Source organism: Scheffersomyces stipitis, chromosome 2 (assembly GCF_000209165.1).
Source record: "Scheffersomyces stipitis CBS 6054 chromosome 2, complete sequence".
NCBI classification, from domain to species: Eukaryota; Fungi; Ascomycota; class Pichiomycetes; order Serinales; family Debaryomycetaceae; genus Scheffersomyces; species Scheffersomyces stipitis.
In genome coordinates, this window is record NC_009042.1 from 2692148 (window position 1) to 2712045 (window position 19898).

General features: G+C 41.9%; 8 protein-coding genes across 8 annotated transcripts; 3 read left to right on the forward strand and 5 right to left on the reverse strand. All coding sequences in view use genetic code 12, as the record gives it.

Moving 5' to 3' along the window:
* Positions 1-1280: 1280 nt before the first annotated feature.
* Positions 1281-1796, reverse strand: PICST_35345 (predicted protein; the record flags this gene model as incomplete). Its single annotated transcript, XM_001383232.1, has 2 exons — positions 1281-1751; positions 1785-1796. The coding sequence occupies 2 exons, from the start codon at positions 1794-1796 to the stop codon at positions 1281-1283; spliced, it is 483 nt and encodes a 160-aa protein (XP_001383269.1).
* Positions 1797-2048: 252 nt separating this feature from the next.
* PICST_81589 (predicted protein) lies at positions 2049-4043 on the forward strand (the record flags this gene model as incomplete). Its single annotated transcript, XM_001382714.1, has 3 exons — positions 2049-3559; positions 3620-3847; positions 3920-4043. Coding segments are annotated over exons 1-3 (1581 nt in total), but the record flags the coding sequence as incomplete, so codon positions are not given.
* Positions 4044-5940: 1897 nt separating this feature from the next.
* Positions 5941-7056, forward strand: FAD3 (fatty acid desaturase (DSD1); the record flags this gene model as incomplete). The annotated part of the gene is made up of 1 exon (XM_001382715.1): positions 5941-7056. The coding sequence occupies one exon, from the start codon at positions 5941-5943 to the stop codon at positions 7054-7056; it is 1116 nt and encodes a 371-aa protein (XP_001382752.1).
* Positions 7057-7138: 82 nt separating this feature from the next.
* HTS1 (histidine tRNA synthetase) lies at positions 7139-8828 on the reverse strand. The gene has a single exon (XM_001383233.1). The coding sequence runs from the start codon at positions 8815-8817 to the stop codon at positions 7207-7209; it is 1611 nt and encodes a 536-aa protein (XP_001383270.1). The 5' UTR covers positions 8818-8828; the 3' UTR covers positions 7139-7206.
* Positions 8829-9263: 435 nt separating this feature from the next.
* Positions 9264-10766, reverse strand: BNA2 (tryptophan 2,3- dioxygenase). The gene has a single exon (XM_001383234.1). It carries the CDS (start codon positions 10747-10749, stop codon positions 9391-9393), a length of 1359 nt encoding a protein of 452 aa, XP_001383271.2. The 5' UTR covers positions 10750-10766; the 3' UTR covers positions 9264-9390.
* Positions 10767-11252: 486 nt separating this feature from the next.
* CCP2 (cytochrome c peroxidase) lies at positions 11253-12980 on the reverse strand (the record flags this gene model as incomplete). The annotated part of the gene is made up of 2 exons (XM_001383235.1): positions 11253-12585; positions 12953-12980. The coding sequence occupies 2 exons, from the start codon at positions 12978-12980 to the stop codon at positions 11765-11767; spliced, it is 849 nt and encodes a 282-aa protein (XP_001383272.2).
* Positions 12981-13881: 901 nt separating this feature from the next.
* On the forward strand, positions 13882-15411 carry PICST_67177 (cytoskeletal binding and regulatory protein; the record flags this gene model as incomplete). Its single annotated transcript, XM_001382716.1, has 2 exons — positions 13882-15118; positions 15236-15411. The coding sequence occupies exons 1-2, from the start codon at positions 13978-13980 to the stop codon at positions 15409-15411; spliced, it is 1317 nt and encodes a 438-aa protein (XP_001382753.2). The 5' UTR covers positions 13882-13977.
* Positions 15412-15727: 316 nt separating this feature from the next.
* BGL2 (beta-glucosidase) lies at positions 15728-18283 on the reverse strand (the record flags this gene model as incomplete). The annotated part of the gene is made up of 1 exon (XM_001383236.1): positions 15728-18283. The coding sequence occupies one exon, from the start codon at positions 18281-18283 to the stop codon at positions 15728-15730; it is 2556 nt and encodes an 851-aa protein (XP_001383273.1).
* Positions 18284-19898: the final 1615 nt, after the last annotated feature.

Consider the following 19898-nt stretch of genomic DNA (forward strand, 5'->3'; position numbering starts at 1 on the left):
TTCTTGACTGGGAATTAGAAGCACCATAACTTGGTCCTGACTGGGACTGGTTTGAATAAGAGGGCACGTAGCTTGGAGCATTAATGTTCATACCCTTGGTGTTCCTTATGGTTGGGGCTGTGGCAGCTTGATTTTCTTGGGTTGATGCGACAGATCTGTTTTGAGTCATCTGAAACAGACTATTTTGGCTTGACATTCCGCCACTACCATGAGTATCATGGTTTCCAAGCATGGCAAGATTGGTGCTGCTATAGTAAAGACCCTTGTTATTATTGTTGTAGTTACCTGAAGTAGTGTAGTTGGAAGTGTTTGATCTCCAAAAGGGTGCCAGCAGAGTTTGGCTTGTGGCGTGGTCGCTTGTATCATCCAAGTTAGAAGGCATCAATGTGTCGTTCAAAAAAGAGGGATTCGTTAAAACAATCGACAGATTCGTTTCCTGGTTTAGCGGCGACTTGATATGATCGTCTCTGTGGCTGATGTTGCTGTTGAAGGACAAGTGTCCAAAGCTGGACTTGAGACATGCAATGTTAGTTTTGCAGCTTTCACAAAATGAAACGCGGAATACTTACAGTAAGAGTAGAAGAGTCCATTAATCTGAAGCGTTGCTACTAGGACAGAATGCTCTATGTATGAGGCTATAAGGGTATAGTATGGTTTCAGATAATGTTGGAGCCTGGAAAGGAAAAAGAAGAAGAAACAAATAAAAGTGTTTGGAGTTGTATGTGGGTGAAACACCTCTCTTATATACTTGAGGAGGCGAGGGGAAGGTACGTTTTTTTGCAGCAATCGAATGCGAAAAATGAGGATTTGATAGCGAGTGCTTATAAATCCTGGAAGAATATTATAAATATATATAGAAGAGGATTCTCCCTATTTTCAGAATATTTATTTCTCGATTTCATACTTGATTTGCTGCTTGGACTAAGCCACTTATGTTGATTCTCTTTTTTTGGCTAAGATCCATCGGAATTTCACTAACAGAAAGAACCTGCTCGAATCCAATTTTGGTATACGCATAGATGTTGGTGCTTCTATGTTGGTGTTGCTGATACGAGTTTCACTGGATAAGAATTTCAATAGACTTAGTTCTCGACCGTTTCTCTTCAATTCCCCAGAAAGAAGAATACAGGAAAATAACCTACAAAGATTGACAATATAATTGTTAAAACAAATATTTGATTAGTTTCTAGGGTGATTATTCTAAATAGACTACCTGATTTGTAGCTTGATTATCTCATATTACTCATTACTCTCATTAACGGTACCTTGTACCACTTTCACTATCTATACATTCCTCCGGCTCCGATCATCTGCCTCAACATCTGTCCACTCGGCGTTCCCAATACCTGCTGTGGTAACTTTAAGATCCGGTCGTCCAAGTTCTTGCCCACCAAAAAATCCAACAAAACATCAGTGAAATGGTTGCAGTTATTGTCAAACAAGTCGTAGTTTATTGCATGATATTTCAATTTATCGTGATTTCTGAGCTCATCTAAGAATTCTTGAAAGATTTCTTCATTTATAAAAGTGTCTCCCATATCGATAATCTCGATCGGAGTACCATACTTGGTGTATCCGGGCGGACTATTGACTTTTATCCCCTGGTCTATGTAATGCTCCTTGTTGTATATCACCACCGAGGTGTGGTAGATGGCATCTAGGTTGATTCCAAGAATCATTGGCGAGTATACGGCTGCTAATCCATTAGATAAGTCATACACATATACTTGAACTCCATACGATTGGTCTTCCTCTTGCTCAATTAGCAGCACGTCTTTGCTGACATTGTCCGCCATGTTGATATGTATTAGGAACTGAAATTAACGTCGCTGAAGATCAAAATTTGAATAAGTTGTTGCCTTCGGCTGCATGTTTTTGCCGTCCATGTCTAGATATATATACTAGTACGAATATATTGCACGTGACTTTTTTCTGAAGCAGGCAGAAAATTTTTAGTATGATGTAACGGAAACGGCTACAATCAATGGAACATACGAAAGATCCGCTTCGGAAAGCTTGCAGACGTTGAAATTTCCGTAGCGTCTTGAAATCCATAATATCAATTTCTAGTACAGGATAGCATTTTCACTGTATTGCAACTTTAACCAGAAGCAGATAACTCTCATAGTTTATTTTTACTGGTATTGTCGTCTCCATCTGATTTGAATTTTCAGTTGGTTTCATATTTGTCGAACACTTTGCAAATTTTGCCTATGCCTATTGCAACAATGCAATAATACCTATCTCTCCACAAAATATCAACTACCTATCCATCACCATATTAGTTGATCCAATACCCTTGACCCCCAATTTTGCACCCATCAACGAATATGGCACATTCGTCTGATTTTGATGAATTCGCCAGGTACAAGACTCAGCTCCATGATTTGCTAGCTGACCGGCACTTCGACAGCTCGATGTTGCTTGGGTTTGACAGCATGATTAGAACTAAGTTCCAGGCTCGAATCTTTGCTGACTTGAACGACTACTATTCCAATATAGAACAGGACAAGAATGACTTACCCAACAATCAATTGGAATTGCAATTCAATACTGGCTCTTACTTGGACTTGATATGGCGAGAATTCCATTATCCCATACTCAAGTTGTTCCAGAAGCTTCACGAAGACCTCTACAAAAGTGTTAATGCAAATTTCAGTAGATGTGTCAATGAAGGACAACCCGGCAAGTTTAAGGTAAAGCCAGTAGAACTGCGCAAACTTCATGATCAGCTACAAAAATTCACCAAACAGCTATTCAACTTTTACATTTCGCTATTAAACTACTTCACTACGCATTATGATATTCCTTTGCTACCTAGAAAGTTTACTGAGCATTTCAATTTCCAACCCAATCCTAAAGCTATTAGGACTTCCAACACTAATTTTCAGGCCAATGTTTTGTTCTTGTGTCACAAGTGTTTGGTTATATTGGGGGATATATCTCGTCATAAGTCGAAGATAGAAAACAGCTTTGTAGTGCCATGCCTGTCGAACAAAGCATTCTTCAATAATCGCGAATTGAATACAATACAGAAGTCTTTGTTGGAAGAGCCAACGTATGAAAAGGCAATTCAATTTTACAAGCTCTGTATTGTTTTGATACCAGCATTGAACGAACCATATAATCATATTGGCATGATTTGCAATACATTGAACAAACAATTTGAAGCATGCATTTGGTTCTTGAGATCAACATTAACCAGAATTGGCAATTTTCAAGTTGGAATGAATAACTTTAAGTCGATAATAAGGAAGAAACCTTTCGTGGCCAAACTCAACCGTATCAATAGTGACCGCTTTGATGGTGGTAGGTCTAAAACCGAGCCTACAATGGAGGATGATTTGAATACGATGCTTGCCTGCAGAGTTCTCTATTTGTATGATCCTGAAGAACATCAGGTTGATTATAAGACCATCAAGAAAACAACGTTTTCCAAACTAGAGGATACTTTATCTCGTCATTTAAAGTCGTCATTTAGCAAATTGCTTTCGGAGGGCAAGGATGGTTCCAATTTTTTCCTTAATCAGTTGGTTTTCCTCATTTCGATTTACTACTTGTCTGAGAAAAGAGCCTCGGAACCTGGTGCTGATGACCATATTACTTTAAATCTCGATAGATTCACTTATCGTTATATTGATCAATTCTGTACTCATTTGCTTGACGTTGAATTAAACGAAATCAGTGCTACCAATTCTCTTCAATGCTTTAGACTCATTTTGAATTGGATCAAAGAAAACAAGAGAGCTTACAGAAGTCTCCAAGACAAACACAGAACCATGAGTAAGATTGTACAAGTACTGAACAAGTTCTTAGAAGATAATAGTTTAAATATCCCCGATAAAGTGTGGACTGAATACGCCCAATCAAGAAGTTCCATTGGCCAGTTGATATTCTTAAACACACGGCCTCTCAGAAGTCATTATTTCCAGGAAGATTTGATGTTCAAAGATTTTATTGTTATCAGAAATCAATTCAGAGACTTTAAAGACGATCTCTTGTTCGGAGCATCCAATATTGATGCTTTACATGGTGACTATTCCTGCTACTGCAATGAACTCGGAATTCCCAAGTTTTTACCAGAAACTGTTATCGCCAGGCTTACAAAAATAGAAAGTAAACTGGATCTAACAAACGCTGTCCAAGTTGAGGTTAATCGCTACGAGAATCTTGCGAGAATTCAAAGTGTCGTATTACTTTCTTATAAATTGGTTCAAGAACCTCTAGGAGCCAAATATTCTCAATCCAAGATTGAAATAACAAAAGGTGTAGTTCTGGAGGAACCAAACCCAGAGAGGAGGCAGATGAAGAGGAAACAACCCAAACAGGAAAAGACTGGCAAAACGTTGTTGAAGAGGCTGGAGAAGGAAACTAAGGAAAAGACAGTAGAAGTAGGTAGCAAGGAAAGCATGCTCGAGGAGGTCAAAACGGAAGCTCCTATCTCGTCAGAAAGTGAAAGTGATCAACATTCGGCTGATGCGAAAGTCTCATCTTCTGAAGGTAACCTGGATCTGTTGTATAAGAACGCACCAAAGTCGTTGGAAGAGATTGAATCATTTATCAACAACCACACTAGTAGATTACAAGAAATGACAGTTTCGGATGTCAATTCTAATGGCGATATCAGTAATACAGACACAGAAACAGAACCAAAATCAAGGATTGAAAGTCCTAGCACTGAAACACCTATTGCCGGCAAGCTTAATGTAAATGAAGCTGAAAAGAGCAGTCCATTGGTTGCTAGCATTTGGCGTAAGGGTAATCCACAAGGCGACAGTTCCGTTGATCATTTCAAGGTTCCCGATTTTCTTTCACCCAGCAGCGGCTCAAAGTCTTCATTTACTCCGACATCCAACCAAGTTCCTCCGATGCCTATGCCTGGTGTTCCTCCGATGCCCCCACATCAAGGAGCATATATGGGAGCCCCACATCATGGATTCTACAATGGACCGGGCTATCCTCCTCCAATGCCATACCAGGGTCCATATAATGGGCAATATCCTAATCCTAATCCTGATCAGCAATACGGTCCTTTAATAAACCCAGGATATGCTCCACAGCAAGTACCATTTCATCAGCAAGCGCAACCACAATCGCAGCCCCAGCTTGGTTTTCCCCAGCATTTCGCTCAGTACTACCAGCAGCCGCAGCAGTACTATCCTCCGGTCTTTCCAAACAACACTACTGGAAACCAGCGGCCCTAATAGCAATCGCATAGAAGAGCATTTAGTATATGGTAGAAGCCAAAATCTGTACATATCCGGGATATATTGAAGCAATACGATCAAGTCAATTTGCCTACTAGTGAAGGCTCTATAGTACAATATCTTACTGCTACAGTAACTTCTGCCTTCAAAATTTTGAACGCTTAATGCTGAATCCACAACATTAGGCAATGTAATTAATTCTTAATATATAACTACAATGTTGAATACTATCGAAATTTCTTCAGCATATTGAACGGATCTTTACTCTTATAGCGAACTCTAACAGCCCCAAACGGGCTCGATCTCTGATCGCGCTGTGTGCACGTCTATACGAAATCAGAAATTTTTGCTGCTCCTCGTGTTAGTGCTAGTTTATGGCTTGATGATCATGGTGTGACTTTTTATAATAGCAACACCAGTTAAGATCGGTTTATTCGGCTGAAGCATACAGAAGTATCCAGTATTCACGTTCTATAGAAGTACGCGGTCGTATAAATTTGTGAGTTTCGTATTTCGGCTCATAACCAAGTGAAAAATTCTATACCACTCTCGCTTTTTTGAAGTTAGACAACCCTAGATCACCAGTACATCTATCATATTAGAGCAGACGATCTATAGTGACAGCTACATCGAGAATACCATACAGTTGAGGCAACAACTCTCACAATACAGAACAATCTCTTATTGTTGTTTCTTTCATTCGTTACTTAAAGGCACACTGAAAATGTCTACTATGGAGTCGATCAAACACAGAGTGTCCAACCAGACCTACACTTTCGTTACTCCTGCGGCCGATGCTCCCATAGAAGTGCTCAATGAATTCTACTGGACCAAAGAAGCTGAACCTCACGTTCTTCGTCGTAAGCAGATCTTGGCCAAATATCCAGAAGTCGCCAAGCTTACTGGTTATGAGACCAAAACCAAATGGTATGTCCTAGGAGTTGTGTTGCTTCAGTTTTTAGTTGCTTATTACTTGAGGGATACTAGTCCTCTTGCCTGGAAGTTCATGGCGTTAGCTTACATAATTGGAGCTACTTCCAACCAGGCCCTCTTTCTTGCTATTCACGAGTTGTCCCATAACTTGTTGTTCAAGAAACCGCTTCACAATAAGATTTTTGCCATATTCGCCAATCTCCCTATTGGAGTTCCGTACTCGGCGTCATTCCAGCCCTATCATCAATTGCATCACAAGTTCATGGGAGACCATTACCTCGACACAGACTTACCTACAAAGTTTGAAGCTATGTTTCTCTCTAACTTACTCGGAAAAGTTCTTTTCGCTACATTCCAGATCTTCTTCTATGCCTTAAGACCAATGTTCATCACGCAGATTCAATTCACTTACATACACTTGTTGAACATTGTAGTTCAGATTGCGACAGATTACGTTATGGTTCAATCGTGGGGCTGGAATGCACTTGCATACTTCATCATGAGTTCGTTCTTGGCTGGATCTTTGCATCCTTGTGCTGGCCACTTCATCGCTGAACACTATGTGTTGAACGAGAATAATAAGCCCAGACAGGAGCGCAAGGATGGAATCACTATCAGCAAGGAGTTGCTTCCTGCAGAGACGTATTCATACTACGGCTCGTTGAACCTCTTGACCTGGAATGTAGGCTATCATAACGAGCACCACGACTTCCCCTACATTGCCTGGACGAAGTTGCCGCAACTTAGAGAAATAGCTTCCGAGTTCTACGACCCCTTGCCCCAAGTCACTTCTTGGTGCGGAGTCATTTGGTGTTTTATGTTCAACGACGTCAACACGTTGTGGAACAGAGTAAGAAGAACAGGCAAGGAAAGACACGGTTCCAGAATTAGAAATCTTGATCAGAACCAAAGCTGAGAACCAAAGCTGAACAAGAAAATTGAGAACTGGCAAACATAATGCAGGGTTGTATGTACATTAGTGTTGTAGATAGTTAGATAACCAGAAAGAAGTTTATATTGCTTTATTTGTTGTTTCATAAACATGATAAGAAGAGACTATGTACATCTAAATGGCTCTAATCAAACGTGTGATGTCGTCCAAACCGTCTTGATTCAACGAATCCAACTTGGCCTTCACGGCTTCAACAAGATTTTCAGCCTTGATCAATTCCCCTTCGTCACTTTCGGCGCCTTGTCCCAAAACCTTGAGTCTTATCTGGCCAGCTGGATACTCTTCTTTACCAAGAATGACAGCAACCTTAGCGCCAGTCTTTTCAGCAGCATCGAATTGCTTACGGATGTTGGCCTTGCCCTTGTATAAGTATTCGGCATTTACTCCTTCCTGCCACAATTGGTTGGTGACAGCCATTCTTTCCTTCAAGAATCCGTTCCAACCTTCTCCACCCCCAAAAGCCATCACGTACACCTGGGTGTGCGCCGAGCCGATCTTGTCGAGCTGTTTAGCAGCTCTTGCCTTGATGATTGAAAAGATTCTTTCCACACCAAAAGAGATACCTACACAAGGAATGGATTTACCGTTGGAGAACATTCCTACCAAGTTATCGTAACGACCACCAGCGGCAATGGAACCGATACCAACGTATTCAGAAGCATCATCGACTTCCTTATCCTTGGAATTCTTCTGGGCTTTGGACTTCAACTCATCAGCATTTTCTGGAGGAGCAGAGCCTTCAGTCACAGCTTCATAGATCAAACCAGTGTAGTAGTCCAACCCTCTAGCCAACGACAAGTCAAAGCTGATCTTCTCACCAATGCCAAAGGCGTCGACATAGTCAGCCAAGGTAGTCATTTCTTCAATACCCTTCTGAGCAGAAGCGTTATTAGCTAACAATTCGCTGGACTTCAAAAAAGACAAGGTTTCACGAATAGAACCCTTGACCTTGACAAACTCTCCGATCTTGTCGGCAACTTCTTCAGGCTGGTCCTTTTCTTGAACCATCTCTTTTTTGACAGCTTCCCAGGGCAATTTGTCCAACTTGTCGACAGCAGACGAGACCTTTCTCACGTATTCTTCTTTGACTCCACAGGCTTCAAAGATCCCGTCTAAGATCTTTCTGTGGTTCAACTTAACTTTGAACTCGTTGATGCCCAAGTTGGTCAAACCTTCACAAACGATGCTCAAGATCTCGGAGTCGGGAACCATAGAATCGTAGTTACCTGCAATGTCAATGTCACATTGGTAGAATTCTCTCATTCTACCTTTGGTCATAGCTGGCTGGTCTCTTCTGTACACTTTAGCAATATGGTATCTCTTAATAGAGCTGATAGAGTTCATGGCTACAAATCTGGCAAATGGAACAGTTAAGTCATATCTCAATGATGTCAATTCACCACCTTGGTCTTCCAAGTTGTAGATCAATTTGGAGTCTTCACCATATTTTCCCGTCAAGATTTCTCTAAGTTCAAATACTGGAGTATCAATAGTTACACCACCGTGTCTCTTGAACAACGAAGTGAGCGAACCAAATATGGCATCTCTGATAACCATATCTTTGTCAAACCAGTCCTTGGTACCTTTGGGTGTTTTCAAGAGAAATTGCTGAGCATCTTGCTTCTTGGACTTCTTCGAAGACTTCTGGTTGGTTGGTTTGGCAGCAGCAAGAGCATTGGCTCCGGTTATTTTTTCAGCAGCACTGGCAGCAGTTTCAGTCGACATCCTTCTTTTCGTGGTACGGAATACTGTGGACACAAGTCTGCTAAACATACACACGTTTGGTGAAAATTATCAAATGGCGGAGATGGGATTTCGTCTGTAAATTTTTCAGCCTGACACTGAAATTTTTTTCCGTGCGATAAGGCTGCGAAAAAGCTGTACCTCAAAAAGGTAGCATGATATAAGAACAGTAGTGGTGTGGGTATAGGATAGTCGGAGAGAAAAGCGAAAATGATATAAAAAGATATAACGAACTAACTCAAAGATGGTAAAGTATGACAGATAAGAAATTTTAGTTTAACAAAATGGTCGAGAATTGATCATTTGTACTTGAACACATTTGAAGTAGTCGAATAGTGGCTAGCCTAGTGTAGCGAATACCAGTTCCATGTAAATCCTCTTTAGAGCTCTACTACTTCTACTATAGATTCTTATCTATCAATACTGTTGCATCATAGTTGTGTATTTCATAGTCTGCGTTATTTGAAGCAGAATGATTCTATTATAATTACTGTCTATATACTTCATTTCTTCCCATTTTTTCCTTCCTGACTACATTCAATCGTATCTCATTAGCTAATCCTCGTTGATTCCATTGGGCTTAGAGTACTTTAATCTCATTACACCATCGCTGAGAATTCTCTTACCCCAGTTACCAGCCGCGGGATCTCCAGTTTCATCTCTACATTGTTTGAGAAATGGCAATAATGAGGTTCCTCCTGTTCCCTTTTCTTCTGCACCGTTTTTCTTCTTTTTGGCCAAGCCAGATCTCATCGTCGACGACGAGCCCATGTTGTTTGTCTTTTTGGCTTGCAACACAACATATCTGGTGACGATTTGGATATGCTTGTCTCTGAACAGCTTGAGCATGGCCAAACATGCATCAAAACTCAAGAGCAACTCGGGGCACGAATCTCCATGCTTCAATACATAGTCTCTAATATTGGAAGCTTCTTGAAGTTTCTGCAAGAATTCACGATGTTTACCGGGCATGTAGTTACGCATTTCGTTCATGAACCCATTCTCGGGTCTGTCATCCTGTGAGGTTTGTTTCTGATGTGGAATAGGTCTCTCTCCTGTAGAGTAATGTTTGACGTCTAGCAAGATGTCCAAGAATTGAATAAGCGAGCTTTGGGCGTTAGAACCTCCGGAATATGCACGGGGCTTGGTCTCAGAGCCATATATGATTCCGTTCTTGTCCAAGCCAACGTCGGCCATGTTCTTCCAACCGGCCAAATAGGGTCTGATACGAAAGTAAAAAACGTGAGGATCACACATCTCTTCCATCTTCATCAATACTGAGCCAAGGTGGTCGATAGACTCAGCCAAATTCTGCAAGTTCTTGATCAACTGAGCAGTATCGCCACGATATGCGCTTTCAAGCGCATCCATTCCCATTTTGATACAGAAAGCACCTTTGTGCTCGAAATAGACGCTGACTAAATAAAACCACGATTCGTCAATAGAACCTGTGAAGGTGTTGATGGTGGTCAAGTTGTCCAAGTCCCAGATATCCTCGCCTTCTGCGGTGGGGATAATCTGCTTGAAATTCCACAAACACAAACCAGCATAGGTAGCAATTGGAGGCAAGCCCAAGTGTTCAGAGACCTGAACCCATGGCTCGGAAATCTGTTTGGGCAACTTGTTCATGGGTTCATCGGCTCCCCAAATATAGGCATGCGACAAGAAACCCAATATTTGATAGGCTCTTCTGTACTGTTCCTCGGACTCTAAGTTGTCTACAGTCAAAAGGGGCAATTTGTCCACCAAAATCCTGACTCGCTTGGTCAAAATGAGAGAGGGCAAGTTGTTGACCAAATTCTCCCATGGCAAGTAATAAGCTTGGGGAAGTCTTTCAAGAGGAAGACTCTGGGGCAAGAAGCCCGACTGAGGAAATACGTCGTAATCCTCCAACTTAGGAATGACACTGGCCATGTGTTTTTATGGTGTTGTAGCGCTGGTTCTCCAGAAAAAGAAGATTTGAAAATGATTACAAACTCAAAAATTCAATCTTAAAAATCAGTCTGGTCCGATAAATTGTGAAAAAAAAAATAGTGGTGCAACATCACCTGAGAAAATTTATGCGGTAAGTGGGGTAGTGCGCTAATCGCCAGTGCGAAGTTTGATGGGCAGATAATTTTTTGACACTGGGACCGATTTACTGTGGCAGTTGAGAATGGATTTATGAGCATTTAGTGGGGCATTAATTTCGCAGCCAATAGATCAGAACGGATTTAAGGGTCAAAAGATAAGGTGGAGTATTCCTGTGATGATCATAGACAATTATTGGTGCTCGTAAAGCTGTCCAATGCTGATTCTGATCTTGTATTGTACAGCACATGACTTGTACAGAATTTAGGAAATTCTTCGCTTAACTAAATGTGATATTTTACGATTGGCGCAAATTAAAATCTAATATTTTACTACAGAGTATTAAAATCTTCTTCTAACCCACACCGGAAGTTCAGAGGGTTAAAACCACCAGTCGATTTGACCTAAATCTTAGGTGATATCCTTAGAAAGTTGTAGACACATGAAGCCACGAGTACTGATGATTTTTAGTCTTTTTAATAAGACTATATTTTGTGTTAGCTTTGTGGCTACTAACGAGGGCTTTACAGTGTTACAACTAGAAAAGAGGTTTGACAAAGTTTTATAACAACATAGGATATTGTACATCATATAGAATTTAGTTAGGTGTCTTGCAAACTGGATATCGATTTGGTGACATCGATCACAAAATAGATCAAGCGTGGGACAAGGTTATGAGCTGTCATGGTACAACGAAACAGATAATTAGAGACTACTTCATGGTAGATTTTGCTGATTGCTAGAACCCAGGATGGGAAGCAAGCTGAATGGAAAGGCGACGATAGAGATAATAGATTCAAAGGTACACATAGGTGCTACCAAAAGGTAATTGATATTTCAGGTATACATTTGATATATTCTATTTCTCATTATAGAAGAACTCAGCTTTAGGAAGAACTTGGCCGTTGATATCCCTCAGTATTCCTAATTCCAAGAGCTTGCCGAATGTAGCTGCAAAATCTCTGAAATATGCTTGCTCGTCTCTACTATACACGATAACCCAGCGGAGGTACTCGGGGTCCCGAAGAAGCTCCATATCAGTGTTGAGCATCATGAGACTTTTATCTTCATTGAAGTATTGCTCCCTACCAGTCTCTGGTACAGTACCCTTCTGCCAATTCTCATTCACCAAGACCTTGTAGAAGTCGTTGGAGAATTGGATAGGGTTTGTCGTCCACTTTCCTTCCCATCCGCTAAACCTTTTATGACATCTACCTAAGCTATGTGCTCCGAGTAAAATAACAGCCTCCTGGTCTCCGAATCCCATTCGCTGAAAAGTACTTCTAATATGGCCGGCATCTTTATCTGCAAAAGGTAGATGCCCATTACTGGGAACATGTCGGTCATCTCTACAGTCAACACGACCTGCAGTCCATGGAATCTCCGGTCCTCCCATGGACTCTATGGCTACTTTACCCGCTAATGTCCAGAGGTCAGAATAGCTGATCCGAGGGAATTTCTGTTTCACGGGTTCAAGGGCAGCACGGGATATGTCTAGTCCAGTATTGCCTTCATCGGTGATCTCCGGAACAAATCTCATGGTAGCTCCATTAGATCCTCCATTGCCAGTAGAAATGTCGTACGTTGCACAGCAATGCCATGCTAACCGGAGTATGATGGGTGCAAGAGACCCATCATCGTAACCTGGGGTTGGAAAAACCTCTTGAATAGCCTTGATCACTAAGTCAATATACTCCTGATCTTCATTAGGATCGATTGACTTATTTATCCTATGGGAAACTAGACCCGAGGGAGGTGCACCGTAATCAACTTTGGTCTTGGGTACCATTTTCAACACAACCTTGGACTTTTTATTGTTTGGTAATTGAATGTTGATGTACTTCACAGGTCCTCCAGTCTTTGCTCCTTTGACCTGTAATGCTTGAGTTTGCGGAGTTGAAGTTTGCCGACGTTGAAGTACATTATTTCTTGCAATTTTTGGTTCCTTCTTTAAACGAGGTCCTGAAATGTAAGGGTATTTCTGTTGTAGTGGTGAAGCTGGGGCAATGGGAACTTTTTTGGTTGCAGCTGGCACTTCAACATTTACAGCTTGTGGAAGTGGCACCAAAGGGCATGAAGGTTTCAACAGTGGGGACTCAAATTTGAGTGGTTCTTCAAATGCTACATGTTGCAAGGGAGGGTCAGTGACTTCTTGGGAAACTGTGACATTGGGCGTAGAGTAAGATTCTGAAGAAGCGGAGGCTAACAGAGTTACCTCTTTCGCTACAAGGTAATCCTCAAACGTGTCGTACTTACCAAGAGGTATTCCTTTAAACTGGTATGTTACTTTCTGGCTGTTGGGATTTAACTTGCGCAAGACACAAAATGGTGAATGGATGAAATATCGATCGAATGTATATTCTGCTCTCTCGGGGCTCAGTCTGAGGTCTTGCAAAAAGTTTGTAACAATTATTTGCAACTGTTCAATAAGATCGCTGAAGGGCTGCATAAGTGTCGTAGCAAAGGCTTGAACCGGACGATAGGGCAGCAAAAAAGTGGAAGGAAGAGATACAAGAGTGAATATGAAGGTCGCCTTGGCATTTAAAGATGACAAAAGGCTTCTGGTGGTGAACTGAATTAACATTAGTGGAAACACTAGGATAAAGAAGGCGACATTTGCACCCAAAAGGAGCGGCCGAATGGCAGTTTGACTAAAGCTCTGGCTATTCGCCCAATATGGTTTGACATCAACTGTATACATGATAGGATCTGACGATATTTAAAATCAACAAATAAAATGACATGAATATATAGAAGTCTTACTGAATTTTCAGCGCCTAGTTGCAAAAACGATAGAAATTGAACCTGCAGGAGCCGGAACCCAAATGTTGATTATTGTTACCGTATTTGCTTGACTTGCGCACGACCACCATCATCCGTCCTTCCCCAAGCCAAGGGGCCGTTTCAATTTAGTGTAGTGGCACTTCGTCTTCTTCAGATAGATATCAACAATTGTGTTTAGACGTTCACCAGTCGTGCTTTAATAGCAATTTGGTGATAGATTTGTCGATATTGTGGCCCCACTATTTCCAATTGAAACAATTATTGTATTACCATTAACTATTTTCAAAAATGTCGTTTAAGGGCCTCAAGAAAACGATCGTCCGGGCTCCCCAGAACTTCCGTCAAAAGATGAATATGGGAGACATCACAAGCGATGCTGTCTACCAGGATGCTGAACGAAGATTCAAAGAATTGGAGATGGAAACCAAGAAATTGAGTGACGAGTCTAAGCGGTACTTTCTGGCCGTTAATGGGATGTTGGACTACCAGATAGATTTTTCCAAGGCCATTGAGGAAATCTACAAACCCATTAGTGGTCGGTTGTCGGACCCAAACTCTACTGTCCCCGAGGATAATCCCGAGGGTATCCAGGCCGCCGACCAATACAGAGAAGTAGTTAAAGAGTTGAAGGAAACATTGAAGCCAGACTTGGAACTTATTGAAAAGCGTATTGTTGGTCCGGCCCAGGAGCTTTTGAAGGTGATCCAGTCCATCAGAAAGATGGCTGTTAAACGTGACCACAAGCAGGTGGATTTGGATCGTCACAAGAGAACTCACAAGAAGTACGAGGATAAGAAGGAAAGAACTGCCAAGGACGAAGAAAAGATGTATAATGCAGAGGCGGAAGTGTCTATTGCTCAGCAGGAATACGATTACTACAATGATATGTTGAAGACCGAGTTGCCCATCTTGTTCCAGATGCAGGCGGACTTCATCAGACCGCTATTTGTCAGTTTCTACTACATGCAATTGAACATATTCTATACGTTGTACAACCGTATGGAGGAGTTGAAAATTCCCTACTTTGACTTATCCACTGATATCGTAGAGGCCTACAATTTCAAAAAGGGCAACATCGAGGAACAGACCGATGCTATAGGTATAACCCACTTTAAGGTGGGCCACGCCAAGTCCAAATTGGAAGCTACTAAAAGACGCCATGCATTGAATAGTCCTCCTCCAGGAGGGGTTCCTGGTGCTCCAGGATACGGGGAACAGTTACCAGGATATACTGCTGGTCAATACGGCCAACAGGAGCCTCAGTATGGAGACTATAAAAATGCGCTGGGTGCTTACCAACCTCCAGCAGCCCCTGGAGCTTATGGTGCTTATGGCCAACCTCCGGCTGGTACTACAGCCCCCGTTACTCCTGCTTATGGAGCGTATGGCCAGCAGACCCCTGCAAGTACTGGGACCTCATCCTATGGAGGTTATGGTCAAGCTCCTTCCCCAGTTTCTACTGGCTACGGTGCTGCTGCAGGTTCTCCTGTGGCTGCCGCTCCCCCTACTTATGGTGCTCTTCCTACTCCTGCGGCCACGGCGGGAGGTCAGACTTGTACAGCATTATATGATTACACAGCACAAGCTCAGGGCGATTTGACTTTCCCAGCTGGTGCTGTGATTGAAGTAGTGGAGAAGACTGCTGATGCTAACGGCTGGTGGACTGGTAGATACAATGGTCAAACCGGTGTTTTCCCAGGAAATTATGTGCAGTTGGGTTAGATCTGTTGCTAATAGATCTGGTTGTAGAATTGCTATGCTGACGATATCTTGAGAGCAATGCAATTAATTATAGTTGTTCATTGTTGCTCATAATCGATAATGCTAAATCTACGAACCGGCAACTATCGAAAATATAGCTTATACATATAAATACTGAATAATGTACGATCATCGATTACATAGAGCCTTTTATGGAGTTAACTGCTAGGATAAACTAAATTTGCCATGAGCAATAACAACATTCACCCACATTTCTTCTATGAACTACCATTTATTTCTTATACCCCGAAGCAGTACCGATTTAGGGACTGATAAACTATAAACCTAACCAGAAGTAAGTCTTGGAGGTTTCAAACTCGTCTTCGAGAGTGATATTGTCAGAACTGTTACCAACAGAAATTTTATACTTGCCCTTTTCAGATTGCCATTTGTTCTTGTACCCGTTCCAGAATGAAGTGGCTTCCTTGACGGAAACACTCAACTCAAGTGTCTTGGTTTCGCCAGCCTTGACGAAGACTTTTCCGAAGTCCTTCAATTCTTTCACTGGTCTGTTAATGCTTGGGTTGACCTGAGAAACGTACAATTGAACAACTTCAGCACCATCCACCTTACCAGTATTAACGACACTGACCTTGGCGTTGATAATTTCTTGGTCATACTCTACTACTAAGTCTTTGAGCTCGAAGGTAGTGTAGGACAAACCGTAGCCGAATGGGAACAATGGTTCAACACCGACCTTCTCGTAGTATCTATAGCCAACATAGATATCTTCACCGTATAATACTTGCCCATGTGTTGAAGCAAAGTTCAAGTACGAAGGATTGTCTTGAAGTCTCTTAGGGAAAGTCATAGACAACTTACCAGAGGGATTGTAGTCACCAAACAACACATCGGCAATGGTGTTACCCAATTCATTACCACCGTACCAGGCTTGGACAAAACCCTGTACTTTGTTGATCCATGGAAGGGTCACAGGAGAGCCCGACTGGTTGACAACAATGACATTCTTGTTGACGGCAGTAATGGCATCCACTAATTCATTGGTAGCACCTGGGATATCCATAGTAGGTCTGTCGAAACCTTCAGATTCCCATTCCTTTGAGATACCAACAACCAAGATAACCTTGTCAGCTTCCTTGGCCACAGCAACTGCCTTAGCAATTGCAGCTTCAGCAGTAGAAATCATTCTGATACCGAAAAAGACACCTCCCCCTTCAAGAGCTGCCTTGTTCAAGGTGAAAGTAGGCGAAGAACCAAACTCAACTCTGATGTTGTACTTTTTGCCCTTCTCCAATTTCTTGACACCTCTTTCTTCTCTGGTACCCAAACCCAAGAAGAAAGCATCACCTTTCACTTGCTTGGTCTTGTTGTCAACAACCAATTCGTCATCAACAAAAAGTTGGGCAGTACCCAAACAGGAAGCTCCAAACTCATAGTCACCAGTTTCATCGGGAATATAGATTCCATGGAAATCAGCGTAGAACAAGAGTTGTCCTGGTTTCAAGTGTTTACTTTTGTAGTCAGAAAGGAAGATTTTGGAAGTAGACAAAGTGAAAGTTTCGAAGTGTTCTCTGTCAGCGGCTCCTGGAGCTTGCTTGTAGAACTTGGCAGTGATACCCTTCTTACCTTCTTCGTTGATCAAAGTGTTCCCAACATCGGGTAAGTTTCTGTCCAAAAAAGCACCTAAGGAGTAATCCAAAGATACAGAGTTTCCACCTTCAATGATTTTGGACTCGATACCTTCGTATGGAGTGATCTTGTAGGCAGCGTTTAACGAAGCAGATCCACCACCAGAATCTTGGGCAGCCTTAGCATTTGGACCGATAACTGCAATTTTCTCTTGGCCCTTGACAGCAGTCTTAGATAATGGCAAGATGTTATTTTCGTTCTTCAACAAGACAATTGACTCGTCACCAGCCTTTCTCAACAAGTCAGATGCTTCTTTAGTAGGGTTGGGTGACTCAATGACATCGTCTGGGATTCCAGCCTTCAAACTTTCGTTGACCAATCTCAAGATTGCACGAGCATTGTCATCAATGACATCAGTGTGAATTTCATTGGTTTGGATGGCATGAAGTGTTGGTACTTGCTGTCTGAATCTAGTTGGACCAGGCATTTCCAAGTTTAAGCCAGCATCCAACGATTCCTTGGTAGAGTAGACACCGTGCCAGTCAGACATGACAGTACCTGTATAGCCCCACTCACCTCTCAAGAGATCTTGCAAAATCTTCTTGTTCTGCGAAACATGGACACCGTTGATCTTGTTGTAAGCAGTCATTAAGGCTTTTGGATAGGCATCTCTCATGGCGATGTGGAAAGGCTTCAAGTAGATTTCTCTCAAAGCTCTTTCTGTCATGATTTCGTCCACGGCCTTTCTTTCGTGTTCTTGGTCATTGGCAACGAAATGCTTGAGACAGGCAACAACATTTTGGTTCTGGATACCCTTGACAACATTGGCAGCAGCATGTCCAGACAAAACTGGATCTTCAGAGTACGATTCGAACGCTCTTCCTCCCAATGGAGAACGAACAATGTTACACGTTGGACCCAAGATAACGTGGGCTCCCTTCATCTTCGCTTCCTTACCCATCAACTCACCGGCTTGGAGCAAAACTTCCTTGTTGAAGGTGGCAGCCAAACCAGTACCACATGGGAAACAGTTGGAAGGAACAGAGTTGAAAAACTTGGTACCTCTGATACCGTTAGGGCCATCTGACACTCTGACACTGGGGATGTTCAATCTGTCGATGTTCTGGGTGTGCCAGAAGTCCTTACCGGCCAACAAAGAGACCTTTTCTTCAATGGTCAATTGCTCGATCAAGTACTCGATATCAAGCTCCTTAGGAACAGGTTGTTTAACACTTGGAGTCATCTTGGTGAGAACCTTTAGTGGTTTTGTGGGGTTGAAAAGTTTGAGAGTCGTAAGAAAGAAATAGGGTCGTTGGCAAAACTTACTCTTATGTAGTTGAAAGCCGCCCTAATCGTCACTGTAGTTTCCTATACAACTTGTTGAGCAAATTGTCGTGTTTCTCCGAAAGAAAACTATAGTATGAACTTTATAATGGGAATCGATTGAAGTTGGGGGATGTCCTGAAATAAATTCTGATTGTCCAGGATGCATTTCCATTTTCGGAAGTGTTGCACAATTATGGGGACTACTTCCTAATTTGGAAGGGCTTCCGAACAATAAAGATAAATTCAAGGTAGAGCCAAATTCTAAAGTACATCTATTCGCTGGCTCGAGTTTCTAGCGCTTGTATCCAACGTTGGCTCTTACTAAAGTACAAGAACTCTGGACTTACGTGGACGCAACAGAAAGGTGTACCCATTAACGGATCCCCCAATCTCTGCTTTGTTCCCATAGTAATAATTTGTTGGCAATTTATTGTCTCTCGTATTCTGACTCTAAAGGCGAATGAAATTTGGCAACAAAGTACATTACAAGTAGTGATAGGAAGTCTAGAAATTCATCATTCATATGATGAAACTTTTCCGGTTAGTTTGGGTTTCTTGACACTGCTATCGTGCTTTCGACTAGCAGTGTATAATTTTACGGCCTACTCTGCAGTTCATTGTGGTGTTTATCATAGTTCTTGTAATGCTTATCATAATTCTTGAAGCCTCTATTGTAGTTCGTGTAGCGTTTATCGTAGATCTGGTAGTGTTATTGAATTTTAATTTTGCATGTAATACTGTGACATTGAGTTGTGGAATGACTCTACAAACTGTTCTAACGAACCATTCATCGTAAAACGAAACCGGTATGCGAGTGAATCACCTCGAGGATTTGGCACCGAAGAACCTCCCGGAGAAAATACTACTGCTTACGCATATTACTCAAGAACAGAGAAAATGTGACAATCGATGTTTTGAACAAATCCGTATATCTGGGTATCTTAGCCAATAGAACAAAAGAGGGGAAGGCGGCAGAGCTGCCTCTTTGGTAACGGATTTCCTACCTATAGACACTATACTTGTAATGCCCCTCCCCCAAGCAGTGTTTCCCCCACCTGGCTTGCAATTTGCAGCAAAGAAACATGCAAGGTCCGTCGGAGCCCTGTGACTGTCTCGGAGGAGCATGATTAACAAAAGGACATCGTGGAGTACAAACACGAAATGAATTGAACTTTTCATGATCATCAATGACCTAGCTTTATTTACAAGAAGACTGTTGAATTGTTTCACATTGTGTCGATACGGATACCCCGTCCACTGATTCGTCCTTATAGGTGCATCTCCATTCCGCGTCCATAACTATCCCCCACGTACTCACCAACCTCCAAAAGTTCATTGTTCCGTTATTTTTAAGGCACAACATCTTCAGCCTGTATATTTCCTCTGTTCCTGGAGAAGGAGTTCCTTTTCATTCCATATTTCAATGCCATATTTTAATGCCAAGAACTTGAGCTACACTACAAAAGAAAAAAAATTCCAAACCTTCGCCGATTGAATCTCACTGCAAAACTCGTTCTCACTACAAGCCCGCG